This window comes from Acanthochromis polyacanthus, chromosome 18 (assembly GCF_021347895.1).
Source record: "Acanthochromis polyacanthus isolate Apoly-LR-REF ecotype Palm Island chromosome 18, KAUST_Apoly_ChrSc, whole genome shotgun sequence".
Classification (NCBI taxonomy): domain Eukaryota; kingdom Metazoa; phylum Chordata; class Actinopteri; family Pomacentridae; genus Acanthochromis; species Acanthochromis polyacanthus.
In genome coordinates, this window is record NC_067130.1 from 22,973,262 (window position 1) to 22,989,417 (window position 16,156).

The window sequence follows — 16,156 nt, forward strand, 5'->3', positions numbered from 1 at the left end:
GCATGTTCCGAGATGACAATGCCAGGATTCATGGGGCTCAGGGAGACATTTTCACACATGGATTGGCCTCCACAGAGTCCAGACTTCAGCCCCATTAAGAACCTTGGGGATGTGCTGGAGAAGACTTTGCGGAATGGTCTGACTCTCCGATCATCAATATAAGATCTTGGTGAAAAACGAACGCATCTCTGGACAGAAATAAATGCTGTGACAGTGCAGAAGCTTATCGAAGCGATGCTACAGCCAATGTGTTTTGGTCTCAAAGCTAAAGGTTGTTCTACAAAATATTAGTATGCAACTTTTATGGGACAAACAGCAAAGTTTCATCTTTAAGGGAATTCTCATCAACAGAACACATTCTTTTAGCCAAATCTAAACAATTTTGGAGTCCAAATCCTCAAACAGCTTTTTCAAGCCAAGGACCAACCAATACAGTTCACAATAACAGTTTGACTAAATTGTCTTCATATACACATCTGAGTCATCTCCATAACTGCTGATGAGGAACAGGAGATGTGGCTGAAGGTCCTAAGTAAGGCTGTTAAGTGGACCTTCAATCTGTTTAATGAAACACATTAAACAGATACTTTCAGAATCCAAATGATCACAAACTGAATTTGTTTTCCTGAGTTCAAACAAAATAAACTGTTTTCAGCAGTTTAATGTTTAGGCTCAAAGGGGAACAGTTAAAACTTCAATAAAGTTCAGTGGGCCTGACATTAAAATAAAATGGCAAAAATAACACATGTACACTGACCTAATTCCAGCTGGACAGAAGTGAAATGTATACCAGCAACTCAATCCAGGTATTACAGTGGTGAACACATGTGTAAGCCTGCATACAAAAATAGTGTCTCTTTAGCAACATGTGGTATAACAAGATCCACAGAGATTCAAGATTTACACATCATTTTACAGTAACATTTGTTCACTGATTAAAATCAACTGTCCTCTCATTATTACAGCTGAGAACAGAACATTTTACAACCATACTATTAAAATGTCAATACTTCTAACATTGTTTCATCTGAGTCTTTTAAACCATGTTCCCCATACAAAATATTTTAAATTAACACATTATTAGAACCTAAAAGAATTCAAAGATTCATTCAAAGTTTATCTTAACACATCCAGCAAGGGCTGGACTCAACATGCAGAACTGACTTTCCTAAATAAAAAGGATTGCATTTCTCTACAAGCTTGCATGATCAGTACTTAAAGGCCTAGTCCACCAAGTGGCCTCGAGTACTGTAAATGCCAGCAAGACTAAAAGCATCACCTGTAGCACCAATAAACACTGAGACATGGCTCCATTACTGCACACCAGGTGAGAATACCTGTGCGTGTCTGAATACTGCAGAACCCAACGCTTGGCAACAGAAACTACCTCAGCTTAAAAACACAAGGGAGGTGTAGTGGTTCTGGTTACAATCTGAACCTCAGCCGACACTGCCTGTTCCACATGGTGTGCTCGCTAGAGGAGCTGACCACTCTGCTGGCAGGCATAGGCCGGGCAACGCTAGAGAACAACCGTGAGTTGATGCTGACATGAGGCATCTCCTTCTTCAGTGAGGGCAGGTGGCTGTCCTGTACGAGGCCAAACACGTCCAGCAGGCCCAGCGCAGGGAACAGTTTACCCAGGTCACTGGAAATACACCACCAGTTATATTTAGACTTAACTGTCACAGAGTCCGTCTGAATACCTATATGTGCTGTATTAGCAAGAACTCAAGTGCATATTAACTTACGTGAGAGCAGCAAGGTGAATGTGATAGCAGCGACTCAGGGACAGATGCCGCAGACACTTGAGTTGTTTGAGGACAGGGAAGACGTCAGCCATCAGCAGAGTGCTGTCACTGTAACATAGAGGAGCCAGAATTAAGACAGGAGGACACACAGATTTTTTCAAAGTTCACGTCACTGACTTCTCTGGCCATTTAGGGGCAGAGAAACAATCAGAACATATGTGTGATGTGGTATCCCTTTATCCCCAACATTAAGCTCAGCTCACCTCATTTCACTATTCTGAGCCTACTCAACTCTGTCCTCCTGCCCGTCACCCGAAAATCAATCTTAGTGCACCATTTTAAAGAATGTCTGAATTTCTAAAGCTAGCCTCAAGAAGAAAAGGAGGCTGCTGGAGGAGCTATCAGTCACAATGCATAAATCTGTCTTGCTCTATCCTTTGCTCAAGTCTTTCTGGCACCAGTGACATGTAGAAGAGGTATACCCCAGCTGGAATATACTAACTATGGACAGGGGCAGTAATAACAAATGTAAGTATATACACATTGCTAAACAAGAAAGCACTCAGAGACTACTCTGTCCATTCCCACCATATGGCATTGTCTGATATGCAGTATGTTTTTTTTATTACTCTGCCAAGGAACGGTGGAGTTATGTGATGATCGGCTTACCTGAATCTGTCTGCGTGAAACGTTACATTACTCAAAAACGAGCAAACGGATTTGGATGAAATTTTCAGGGAAAGTCAGAAATGACACAAGGACCAAGTGATTAGATTTTGGCACTGATGCAGTTTATAATCTAGATCCATGGCTTTGTTCGGGATTTCCCATTGACAGATATAGCAGCAGGCATGGCGTCGCTGTAACCAGGACGTGAACGCTGTCAGTTACCCGCTGACAATCACATGATTGCGATCCTACAACAAATTGACTGTGGTTTATCAGCTGGAAATCATACAAGGAACAAATGATTAAACTGTGGGGTGTTTCTGAGTCCCATCAATTCCTGCCGCCCCCTACATATTTAGGTCCCACGATGTAGCAAACCCCAGCCAGACATGTTAAGTTCAGCCGTCAGCCTTACTTTGAACAAAAATTCACTTTTCTGTCCTTCACTCATTTCTTCAGGAAACACCGTCAGAGCTTGTCCCCATTCCAGCTAGGTGCTTCTAAGTTCAGACATCCTTTGCTTAACAGCAACAGCGTGGAAACATTTTCTTTCATCTTCACATGAATTTTCTGACTTTTCGGCCGCATCTTCATCATGTCAAGGAAACCTCTTCTTAGAGAAACACTTCCCACTCTGTTGAAATGATTACAAAGTAAAAGCCCGTAGCATTCAAAATACGCCTTCAAAATAAAGGCCTGGAGGAATGGTTATTTTAACACTAGCAAAAAAAAGGCTTGCCAAAATTGATGAACTGATCAACAGACCTTTGTAAGGGTGATTTACATGCAATTTGGTATAAATACATAACGTGCACACGCATAAAACACATCTGTGCTCAGCACAAGGTTATTTTTATTGAAGATTTCATCCGTCGAGAATGATGTCAGCTGAGCTGCCTTAGCAGAGTACTGCGCTCTCTGAATGCTTTTCTTGTTCAGAAATGCAGCATTTATTTATTAGTTATTGATGATCAGAAATCACAGCAACATAGAATGTGGCCATTTAATACAGATGTACCTACAAACAAAATGGCCTTGCACTGAGCACAGGTGTCTGTTATGCATGTGTACGTTATGTACGGATACTGAATCGCGTGACCTAAACTAGGGCTGCAGCTAACGAAGCCTCGAGTAATTGTCTGAGCATGAAACGGCATCAAAAGCGGAAGTGAACGCGCAATGCAACAGAAATAATCATCCGACCGGAGCACGGAACACGGACGGACATCAGCGCTGCATTGTGCATGTATTATGTATGCATGATGCAGCGCGGACATCCACGATCTATCGTAAACACTGATATCAGCGTTTACCATACAGCTGTATCCAAACGCGGACATCCGCGCTGCATTGTGCATACATAATATATGAACCGACGTCCGTTGGTGTTCCGCGCTCCAGTCGGATGGTGATTTCTGTTGCATTGCGCGCTCACTTCCGCTTTTGATGCAGTTTCATGCTCAGACGATTACTCGAGGCTTCGTTAGCTGCAGCCCTAACCTAAACATGTAGTGAGCAGCGGGAATTGACGGGACTGGGAAACACTCCCACAATTTAATTAATTGTTCCCTGTATGATTTCTGATGGATAAGTCCCAATAAGACAGCAGTGGTCAATCTGTAGTAGAATCGCAATCATGTGATCGTCAGCAGGCAGCTGATGTAGTGTTTACTTGTAGTCATAGTTACAGTGACGCCGTGCCGCTATCTTGCAATAATACACAAATCTTTAACAAATCCATGGATCCAGACTATAAGCCGCATCACTGCCAACATCTAATCACTTGGTCCTTGTGACATTTCTGACCTTCCCTGAAAATTTCACCAAAATCCGTAGGTCCATTTTTAAGTAATGTTGCGAACAGACAGAGGGACAAACATATGCCAATCATCACACAACTCCACACCGTCCTTGGCGGAGTAATCATAATATGTTTCTCATTACATGTATAGTACTGTTTTGTGTGTCACAGCACATGTGTTAAAACAAATTGAAATTAATGACATCCATTCATTCTCATTACATTTTGCCACATTGTGAATTAAATGAATAAATATATACTCTAAAGAGTCATGTACTCAGGTCTGTCTTCAAGTCAGAAATCATAAAATACAGCAGGAGGCTATAACAAAACATATGATGCAGATGTGCAACATCTCATATTTAATTGACACTGCTTTAAAACAATGTCTCCAAGGAAAGGAAGTCACATTTTCTTAAACACCTGGTGCCTCAACTTCTCTCGTATGTCTGTTCCTCATCTCCTTCACTCACTAATGTGTCAGGGTTCCCACTCTTTCCCTAAAATTACTTTCCAGGACATTTTCAGCCGGTACAGTCACATGATATCACGTCATACACAAATACATTCCTGTACCCCTCATTCTTTGGAAGTGTTCTTTACTACAGTTGTAATTTGCATTTACCCAGATTGTTTCTATATTTATTACTCAGACATTTGATGTGCAGTCTATGGCTATAATTTATCTATGAAAAATAATTATGACAAATGTATCCTAGAATAATGCAAACACACCCACAGTGTGTTTGCATTATTCTATGATACATTTTTCTATGAAGTATGTTTGATTAAAGTCCGTTACAGAGACTTTATGTATCTGTGGTGACTGGCGTCATCGACTGAAAGTTTGATTCCAGACATGAAGCGCTTAGCTGCACCTCAACTGTTGTGGGAAGATGTACACTGCTCAAAAAAATTAAAGGAACACTTTTTAAGTATTGCATCAAATCAGTCAAACATGTGGGATACTGATCTGGTCAAGTAAGTAAAAGAGGGGGTTTTTAGTCAGCTTCAGCTGCTTTGGTGTTCATGAAATTAACAACAGGTGCACTAGAGGGGTAACAATGAGACACCCGTCAAAACAGAATTGGTTTTACACATGAAGGCCACTGACATTTTATTCCCTTCTTGTGTTTTCTGACTGTTTTTCAATAGTTTTGCATTTGGCTAGGGTCATTGTCACGACTGGTAGCATGAGGCGATACCTGGACCCCACAGAGGTTGAAAAGGCAGTCCAATCCTCCACAATGGCACATCAATACGTGCCATTACCAGAAGGTTTGCTGTGTTGCCCAGCACAGTCTCAAGAGCATGGAGGAGGTTCCAGGAGACAGGCAGTTACTCTAGGAGAGCTGGACAGGGCTATAGAAGGTCCTCAACCCATCAGCAGGACAGCTATCTGCTCCTTTGTACATGGAGGACCAGGATGATCACTGCCAGAGCCCTACAAAATGGTCTCTTGCAGGCCACTGGTGTGAATGTCTTTGACCAAACAATCAGAAACAGACTTCATGAGGAAGGTCTGAGGGTCCAATGTTCTCTAGTGGGTCCTGTGCTCACTGCCTGACACCGTGGAGCTTGATTAGCATTTGCCATAGAACACAGGAATTGGCAGGTCTGCCAATGGTGCCCTTTGCTTTTCACAGATGAGAGCAGGTTCATCATGAGCACATGTCACAGACATGGAAAGGTCTGGAGAAGTCATGGAGAATGTTATGTTGCCTGTAACATGGTTTAAGCATGACCGGTTTGGTGGTGAGTCAGTGATGGTCTGAGGAGGCATATCCATGGAGGGACGCACAGACCTTTACAGGCTAGACAACAGCACTCTGACTGCCATTAGGTATCTGGATGAAATCCTTGGATCCATTGTCAGACCCTACACTGGTGCAATGGTCCTGGGTTCCTTGTGGTGCATGACAATGCCTTGCCTCATGTGGCCACAGGATGCAGGAACTTCCTGGAGGATGAAGGAATTGACAGAATTGACTGACCCCAATACTCACCTGACCTAAATCCAATAGAACGCCTTTGGAACATTATGTTTTGTTCCATCCGACACCACCAGGTTGCTCCTCAGACTGTCCAGGAGCTCAGTGATGCCCTGGGGCCTCATTTATAAAGCTTCTGTATGCACAAAACAGGGCTAGAAAGTGGCGTATGCCACTTTTTACGCAAAGGTTGCGATTTATAAAAACAAACTTGGCGTGAGAATGTGCGCACCGGTGCGTCAACCTTGATGTTTAATTATGCACAAAACAGGGCTAGAAAGTGGCGTAAATCACAACCCTTGCGTAGAAAGTGGCGTACGCTGCATATGTTGTGATTTCTAAAAACAAACTTGACGTGAGAATGTGCGCACCGGTGCGCCAACTTTGATGCTTGCTTAAGCACATTTTGGAGACAGAGGGAACGGCAGTGCCGGAGGGTGAAGTGGTGAATTGAAACCAGATTGATCTGAAACCTTTATTGTCATCACATATTAGACTTGTAGAGCCAAATAATCATAAACCCCCATTGTTGTAGATGTTCATATAGTGCGCCATTCGGCCTACGACTGTATTTGCAGAACTATGTTCATATATCAAACTTCCATCTTCAAATGATATAGAGCGGTGAGTGGCACTGATTGATTACTAATTTGGAAAAGGCATGTGACAATCAATCCAATCGCTGATCAAGCGGATAAATAGTGGGTGACAGCTGTGCGAAATGTGGCACAATGGATGCGCTGGCATTGCTAGAAGATCACGTTAAGAATGGAGAGAGATTTTAGGGTTCACGGGGATTTGCCCATGACGATGACTGGCTAATAAGCCGATTCAGATTCCCTAGAGCAGTACTCTTGGATCTATGTGCTGAACTGGGCCGTCTTGGACGGACCCACCCGCCGAAACCACGCCATCCCGGTGCAGACACAGGAGCTGACGACTCGGGGGTTTCTGGCGACACCGGCTCCTTCCAGCGTTAAGTGGCCGACAGGTATGTGTTTTATATGAAGAATATATGCGGTTACATTTGTTGTCTAAATCCCGTTTGGGTCTGATATACAGTTAAACGATGTCCTTTAGGTCTGGGATATCACAACCATCCCTCAGCGCAATAATGCCAGCTGTTTTGGATGACATTATAAACATGACCAGTAAATACATCAGGTTTTCTTACACTGTGGGTGAACAGGTCAACATTAAACGGCAATTTGCAGCAATGTCCGGTTTCCCAAATGTAATCGCCGTAACTGACTGCACTCATGTTGCTGTAAGGGCTCCGAGTGAAAATGAATTTGTCTATGTGAACCGAAAAAATGTACATTTAATCAGTGTACAAATTATTTGTACATCGGACATGATCACAGCAAATTTAGTGGCAGGGTGGCCTGGGTCAACACATGATTCATTCATCCTGACGCACAGCAGTGAAAAGACTGCCGGCCAGCGCTGCGTAAAATGCCGTGGATCAGCAGCTTATTTATATACAGATACATTCACAAGTTACTTTGCATTGACCATTCATGGTAAAATGTGGGTGTGTTGTGGGCGGAATGTGAGGTGGATCCACCTGTGCAATCTTGCAGCTGGTGTGTGATTTATCAAGAAATTGCGTGCAGCTGTGCTTACGCACAGTTTTATAAATCAGAGGCAAAGGGCATACACCCATTTCGGATTTTCGGCGTACACAAACTTTTAGTATGGATACAATGTTTTATAAATGAGGCCCCTGGTTCAGATCTGAGAGGAGATACCCTAGGACACCATCCATCATCTCATTCAGAGCTTGTCCTGATATTGTCAGGCTGCATACAAGCATATGGAGGTCATGCAAACTATTGAGTACCGTTTTGAGTTGCTGCCAAGGAATTTCAGAAAATGGACCAGTCTGCTACACCAGTTTTTCACTTTGATTTTGGAATGTCTTGAATTTAGCCCTCCTGGGGGTTGATCATTTTCATTTCCATCAAACAATGTTGCATCTTTTTATTCCTAACACATTAACCAGTCCATATCAATGTAAATATCCAGTTTGTTTTCCCCCCGCATTGAAATATGATGTGTTTTCAAAGTGTTCCTTTAATTTTTTTGAGCAGTGTAGTTTATTTGGACACCACCACGCACCTCTGTAGTGAAAGGGATGAGATGTTTAAGTAAAAGTGCAGCTATCCCAACACCCACAGCCCCCTGGGGTGCTATGCCCATGCTAGCGGTTCAAATGAACATTTCATAGTTACAGTCTTCTCATTGTAAGGGTGCGCCTCTTCCCTGTGTGCATCTCATTCTGTTGACAACTGCTTTATTGGAAATTACCAAGTTTAAATCGACATGAAAAGTCATTTATCTCTCTAATTTCTTCTCTCCATCTATCTTTGCACATAGTAATACAACAGAATTCCTACTGTTTTCATTCACTTATTTTGTCAGACAATACAACAAGTGTGGAATACTGAGTGAAATGTGGCGCAGTAAGATAAACTATTAAGCTCCTGAAATCAGAGATGTGTTGCATCTCTAGAACGCTCCTCTGCCTGTCAATCCAAGGTGGACAGAGAGGAGCCTGTGGCCGTCCACAGGAGTGAAAACCCTCACACTCGTTGGCCAACATTAGTGACACTTCAACTTACGGTTACAAGTTTTGTCTCTAGGCAATAAGTCCTTAACGGGGTCTGAAAAGTCGCTAAATGTAGCACTTGGAAGGACTGGGTTGCAGAACTACTCGAAGAGGAAATGCAAATTTGATTGGCTGGTCGCATCACGTGGGGCGCTGTGCCGGCTAGAAGCAGAGAAGTGCCATTGTATATATATGCCTTAATGTTGCCCAGAAGATAAGGTGACAGCGGACATGCATGCACAGAACTTTTAACCCATTTGCATTGACAGGGGGAGGGAGGATAAATATTTTTCCAGGATAAGTTAACCGTTTCCAGGACATTTGACTTTCTCATTTTCCATGACTGGAAAAATGGTCAATCATTTTCCGGGTTTTCCAGGACGCGTGGGAACCCTGTGTGTTTATAAAAAGTCATTTCATGTTACAAGTAAGCTGAGCTGTTACTGATGTGCACACTGAAATAACCCTGACTCTTTAACTTGTATTTATAGACTCCAAATTCACAACAGCAAATACATTTTGAATGCAATTGTGACTAGAATACATTATCAACAAAATGAGGAAATACTCCTGACACTAAAATGTTCATCACCTCCATATTCAATCTTGAACTGATTTCAGAAGCATTAAACTTTTTATACATATATTTAGGCACTGGCAGTCGTTGATTAGGATTAAAGAAAGACTGTTTAATGCAGATAAAGTCCACAGTGATTTCAGACGTGTATATTTACATAATCAGAACCACCATCTTTCCCTAACCTTAAAGCTCGTGTCCGGAGTTTGAATCGCAGCGTCTCCCAAAACACTGGTGGTCCCACCCTCCCTCTGATTTCGCCCCTTTATTTGTGCACGCGCGCAGTACCTGAGAGGAGTGCTCGGAGTGCTACAGCATCTCATCTAATTTTAAAAAGGTCAGTCAAACATTTCATGTACTCAGTGTTCCCCAAGAATTTCTCTTGGTCACATGGAGCTGTACTACACGAATAATTAAAATGCAACATATGTAATAAAATCTTACCTCAAGTCTAGAGTTTCAATGTGGGGGCACCTCTCCACCAGCACCTTCACATCTGTAAAATGAGACATGATTCTGTCATTTCAGATAAGTCCATCTGTAACAAGGTAAACAGAGGACGTTTATACTGAATCAAACAGATCCTAAAAATACCAAAGAATACTTAAATTGGCTGCTTGCTGACTTTAGGAGACAATTAAATTTAAATCACATGTACCCTCATGTACACAAAACATGTGAATATATTACTACAGTCCCTTGTAGACGCACACATGGACAGCTGAAGAAACCAGGGATGAGTAGCTAATGTCATTATACTGTTTTCTAGTCTGCCATATCAGGCCATATCTATGTATTCCACACATACACACCACTGCACTTGTAGTGTTGCTGCTGCAAAGACACAAATTTAGGATAAGCATGTATGTATTATTTATTGCAGCAAGATGTTCAAAATCTCATCTCACCACTCTAAAAGTCATGTAAACATTTACAGTTTCATTTAGCAGACACTTATTCAAAAAGACGCACATCGGAGAGTAGATACAATGCAGGTAGGCGGAGCAGAACGAAGGATCTTGCCCGAGGGTACTCACTGGACAATTGCACCTTGGTTGAGATTTGAACCACCAATCTCCTATGCCAAAGTCAGGTGTGTTTAATCACTAAAGATGTTAGGAATCCAACAGTCTTAACTCAACAGCAACACATCAATCACTGCTACTGTATTTTAAAAAATGAAGTTGTAGAATTGCAAAACTTGTATAAGTACTGTGAGTGCAAGCTTTACTGAACAAGCTACTTACATCCACACAGCTGCAGTGCTTAAGACCTGGACAGTAGATGTCACTAGCTGACTATTACAGACTTAAAAGGGAGTATTTTCCACCATCATTTTGAGAACTTGTTGTAGTCAGTACCGACACTACAACCAATTAGGTTAATCTCTAAAACAGAAATTTGTGAAAAGAAAAAATATATATTTAGTTTGAAATGTTGTTTGTATTTCCTCACTTAGTCATTTTCTGGTATGTAGTCCAAACCTTTTACATAAAACTGGCCGACAGCCTGAAGTCATCAGTCATCTGTTCCTCTGTTCTAATAATAATGACAGTAACTACAGTAAGGCTCAAAATTATTTTTGAACCAAAAGAATTTTATTGACAATTTTCAACTTGTAACTTATAGAAATACAGCATCTTCTGATGGGCCACAACCGAATATAAAAGATTTGCTGCTAGTGTTTTCAAGCAGACATGAAAAAAATATTCAACCGTTAAGAAAAAGTTTGTGCTTTTTAAAGCCTTTCATGTCATTCATTAATAGATCCTGGAAACAGCAAAATTGCAACATGTTTCAGAAAATACCAATGCGAAACATCACAATACTCAAAGCTACTCATCGTTCTCAGGTTGTAGCTACTAACAATAAAAAATTGTAAGGCTAGCTTTATCAATTGCTAAATTATGTTAAAAAATTGTAGTATTTGTGTCTGTAGCCCAACAAAAGCTCAGCACACTTCAACTTCACTGTCAGACTATAAAATATATTAAACTCCAACCTTGGAATGGGCCAACTGGTTGATTACATAATTGATTATAGTTGTGTTAATAACACTGTGGTTATTGCCATTAGCATTCAAGAGCCCTGCTGGTTTCACCAGCATTGAATTCTGACTTCCACCGACATTAATCACCTTGTTATTTATTTAAAATTGAAACTAGACTAAACTACCCTAAGATCTGTACAAAAAAAAAACATGTAGAGTCAAATATGAGAATTCTTTGGTGGGGCAGAGATACAGTTAGTGTACAAACTACAGATTGCTGAGGGACATTGTGCACTAAGGACAGTAAGCATGAATAGTAACTGGACTATTTCGGTGAACTTTTCCTACATCTCTCACTTACCATCAAGAGTGAGGCTCTCTCTGTAGCCGCTGAGGTTGAGGTGGGTAACACTGGGACTAAGATTATTTGCAACACTCTTCACATGGTCATTGTTAAAGCTGCACCATGATATGTTCAGCTGCTCTATACTGCAAGACAGAGCAGAAACACAGCATGAGTAAACTGCATAGGTGACAGAAATAAAAACTGCTTATAAACTGGACAACGGTGGTCTGGACAGATGAAATGAAGTGAGCAGCTGACCTGGAGCAGGATTTCAGCATGTCTGCCACAACTGGAGCCGTGAAGGCAGAGCAGCCGCTCAGGTTGAGCTGCAGCAGGTTGGGGTTTTTGGCCAGAGAGCTGAGAGAGCAAGAGACCGAAATAACAAAACATGAAATATCAAACTGAATCAGTTACAGCGAAGACTGCAGTCGAACAGCTGCACACACACCAACTACAGCAGCAAACATGCCAACCTTTGTTTCTGGGCTCACTTAAAACAGACTACACAAAACATAAACAGGAAACAGATATTATTTACAGGTCAGTTATTAACACCATTTTGCAGATTTACAGAACAGGTTATAGCAATAATGAAGAACTAATGAGGCAATAGAAGGAGCAGCATGTCTGCCACCTATGATGAGGCTGAGGAGGACTTCTTTCTCCATCCAAAGTTTACCAGATAATGTTGTCTGACAGCTGCAGACCCTCCAGGCTCAGATACTCCAGCAGTCTGCAGTGACAGATGATGCTCTCCAGAGCAGTAGTGGGGATGATGGAGCTGGACAGATCCATCTGAACTATCTGCAGAGGGCTGGACAAAGACAGACAGTGCCTTCAAGTATTGAGTTTTCTTTTTTGTACTTGTTTGGTGTTTTTAACAGTTTTTTTAGTTTATACAAATGAATTGAGCTTTATTTCCCAAAGGAATGACATCAGGTTTTGATACATAAAATACTAGCTGGTTGGACATATTAATCTCTTCTTTGGATTGTCAAAAAATAAGAAAAACACCAAATATCACAAACCTCATGGAAACATTTAACGTGAGAAAAAGTTTTATAGTGCAGAATAAAACCTGGACTTAGCATCACCATCTGCTGGACTTACTCTGTGGCTGTGAAGTGAAGCTCTTCCACAAAGGCGCGAGGGCAGCGTAGCCTGCGGACTCCAGTCTTCAGCACCTGCTGTAGAGCTGGGCCCATGTGGGTCAACCCCGCCAGATCCACACTGTACCACAGAGACTCATCAAACCTGGACAGACACACAGGCAGCCAGATGCAGTCAAACACCACAGTGAGTTCACTGTAAATAACCTGAACAGAACAATCCAGTCTTTGATTATGTTCTGTTTGCAAAATCAATGTCATTTTTAGCAATGGAGCCTTATTTACATTTCTAGCAGTTTCTTAATATCAGTTTTAGGAAGACCTAAATTGTCTTAAACATATCACCAAATATAATCTTTTCAGCCTGCCTCTTTGCAGTCACACAGATGTTTTTACATGTTATGCCATGTCATGCAGACATGGAAAAAATCCATTCAGAACCCCATTTCTGTGTGTACATGCCAAGAAAATTTCTTCTGAAGCTCATGTTAACAATCATAATGTCTGAACAACCTACTGAACAGGGTAACAAATATGACAAAAAGTGCCATATATGAACTAGGCGCTAGCCTTAGATCAAAAATCCTGGAAGCCTTGTGTGTGTGTGTGTGTGTGTGTGTGTGTGTGTGTGTGTGTGTATATATAAAGGGGGAAAATACAGAAAAATATGCTAGTAAAATACAGCTGCCAGCTGGCGTAGTAGTATTTTAATATCCACCAAATCAATTATTAGGCCCCTAACCTACAGTGCACTGGTATTGTACTTCTTAATGTTATTATTTTTACGCATAAGTTTGGTTCTGCTGTGAAAGACGTTGCTGCTGTAAAAAATGGAAACTTCCCCTGGCATGGGAAGCAACACAGGATTATCTTGACTTATGTAACACTACTTCAAAATATGTTGAGTAGGTTTTTGGATTTAGCTGTACACTAGTCTTTCATTTTATGGACTATAGAAAATGAAAGTGATAAAGTAAAGCTGCATGCAAATATCACAATAGAGTGAACCTAGTGTGAAGGAGGAAAATTTCACTGCTGTGTCACTTAAAAAAAAAAAAAAAAAAAAATCGCTACTGGAGACTCACACCAAACGATGCCAGCGTTGGCAAACTACAGATATTCTGAGGAGGTCCTGCAGATGAAGGCAGGAGAAGATCCTCAGGAGTAGCTCATCTGGTAGGCTGTCCCATAAAATCCCTGTGGAGGAAAACATGCATGATAGTTTATCATAGCTGAAAACACACTGGATTGCTTTAATGAGTTCAGATAGGTTCTCTACCTGCTGTGGGTTCCTTCCTCCTCCTTGATCTCCTGGCCAGGACAAACTGGTTGTCATCATTCTCTTTTCCCTTGGCGATGAGCCGCTGGTGCTTGTGTGGTGGTGACCACTGCTGGATGAGCTCTGTTGGAGTGCACTCGGTATCCAGGCCCTCAGTGAGGAAGGCTCTGGACTTGCGTTTGCTGGTCCTGTTGTACTGAAACAACATGGAGCCCTGAAGACTGAGGCAGGGCAGATCCTGCAGTGGCATGCTGCGTGAAAAGAGAAGCTAATCAGAATGCTATATCCAAAATGCAGGCACGATTAAAAAAGGCCTTGTCTTGTTCTTTCATGTGAACATCTCAGTGAAAGACTGATCAGTGATCTGGCCTCCTCGACAGATGCCCCTCTGTCTGCCCGCCATATTGATGCAGGTACCCGCGACGTGACCGCGCAAATTCTAACTGCAAAAGAAAATCTAAATACTCTGTCACTACTGTTTTAAGAGATACATGGGTACATCGTTACACTGGCTTTTCATTCACATATGTCGTAGATAGTTTACAGTTAACAGCAGTAAGGAAGCGCTGACAGACATGGACGGAGGCCTAGCTAAGAGGAAAGCGCGGTATCGACTATTATTCATTGCGGTTTTATACTAAAGGTGCTCAAAATGGCGCTTTACAAAACACACAAGTCTATAGCAAATGAACAAGTATATATTGATATAAAAATGTAATGTTAGGTCGCGAAAAGGAGCACAACAGGAGAAAGCTGTTCAAGCTAACTGAGGTGACTAAAGTTATGTTGGTGTTGGTCTTATTCACATGAACGACACGTTGTAAGTAAAGCTGCGGTACCGCTGGTGCAGATATTTACACGAAGAGAGTGTAGAAACATTCCCATACCTGTCATTTGGCATCTTCTCTGCTTCAGAACAAACACTGTGATACTACACATGTAGCAACAACCTGATTCCAGCACTGCTCTCCCACCGAGACTCTTTAAACTCACCGCCAGCAGCATGGCGCCCTGTTTTCACTGCGTCACTGATATGTCATTACGCGGAACGTGTTGCGTCATACGTTTCAACGTGCGGCCCATGTGACATTCCAGACCTGCTGTCAACAGAGAGTAGACCATAGATATATACAAACAACTAAACAAACAAACTAAACCGTTTGTAAATCAATCAAGAATTGAGCGAGTTATGAGTGTTAAAGTGAGGAAATCATCCACCTTACCATTGACTACAGTACAGTGCGCCAGAGCAGTCCCCTGTCCTAAGATGGCCGCCAAGTGACGACGCCGCCGACCAATGACGTATATATAGAGCTAGACCGCTCACTGCTCGGCGGACAACAGCAGCGCCATGGTAAATCGGCGCTGACTTCCGGTAGTGGCAAGAAGCTCCGGCGCGCTATTTGATCCTGTGTAAATACACCAACTTCAAGGCCTGCTTGTCATCAGTGATGGTACAATATGTGTTATGTTATGGCTTTTACTGTTAGCAGACAATAAAATCTCTGTCCTAGGCACGTTTTCACGGCAATCACAGCGTTGTTTAGCCCTCACAGACAGAGACAGAGATCACCACACAATAATCCAATAATATGTGTCTGCAGCCGGATGCTGTACGAATACGACCCGCACGAATAATCCCCGCATGAATACGGCCCTACACTTCCGGTAAGTTTAGAGCACTTTTTAAAGAGAGCGCCACTTACCGAAAGCGGCACGAATACGCCCGCACGAATACGGCCCTACCGCAATTTACGTTTTACATTGGCCATTTCATTCAGAATATACTTACAACACAAAAGGATTATTCAAGGAGAATTCCCCGTTCATTTTACCCCCTGTAAGTTTTTCTACAGAGCCGGAGGCTGCTCTTTCTGGACCACACAAAGTACTACATCATGTTCTTATTACAATGTCACAAGTTTTGAAAATATTCTTTTTATTAAGATAAAATATTAATGGAATCATCTGTAATGGCCTTTGTGGAGTTTAGATCTAACAGGAAAGAGACAAAACGCAAGGGCAACTCTTAAGA

The 16,156-nt window shown here is 41.9% G+C and overlaps 1 protein-coding gene across 2 annotated transcripts; it reads right to left on the reverse strand.

The window, feature by feature from the left end:
- Positions 1–645: 645 nt before the first annotated feature.
- On the reverse strand, positions 646–15,467 carry skp2 (S-phase kinase-associated protein 2, E3 ubiquitin protein ligase). 2 transcript variants are annotated; one of them, XM_051938242.1, is made up of 11 exons: positions 15,345–15,467; positions 15,115–15,221; positions 14,122–14,372; positions 13,928–14,039; positions 12,844–12,987; positions 12,413–12,547; positions 11,992–12,090; positions 11,749–11,876; positions 9,842–9,893; positions 1,749–1,856; positions 646–1,645 (listed from the first exon to the last, which is right to left on the reverse strand). In XM_051938242.1, the coding sequence occupies exons 3-11, from the start codon at positions 14,369–14,371 to the stop codon at positions 1,426–1,428; spliced, it is 1,248 nt and encodes a 415-aa protein (XP_051794202.1). In that variant the 5' UTR covers position 14,372; positions 15,115–15,221; positions 15,345–15,467; the 3' UTR covers positions 646–1,425. The 2 variants fall into 2 exon arrangements, with proteins under 2 accessions (XP_051794202.1, XP_051794201.1); XM_051938241.1 differs by having other exon boundaries at positions 15,009–15,221; positions 15,345–15,465.
- Positions 15,468–16,156: the final 689 nt, after the last annotated feature.

What these genes read in the sequence shown, in the direction of transcription:
- skp2 (XM_051938241.1), bottom strand. An exon ending in CAACGCTGGCATCGTTTGGT is followed by an intron (nt 12,988 to 13,927) that starts GTGAGTCTCCAG and finishes GTGTCTGTCCAG; the next exon opens with GTTTGATGAGTCTCTGTGGT. An exon ending in CTGTCAGACAACATTATCTG is followed by an intron (nt 12,091 to 12,412) that starts GTAAACTTTGGA and finishes TTGCTCTCTCAG; the next exon opens with CTCTCTGGCCAAAAACCCCA.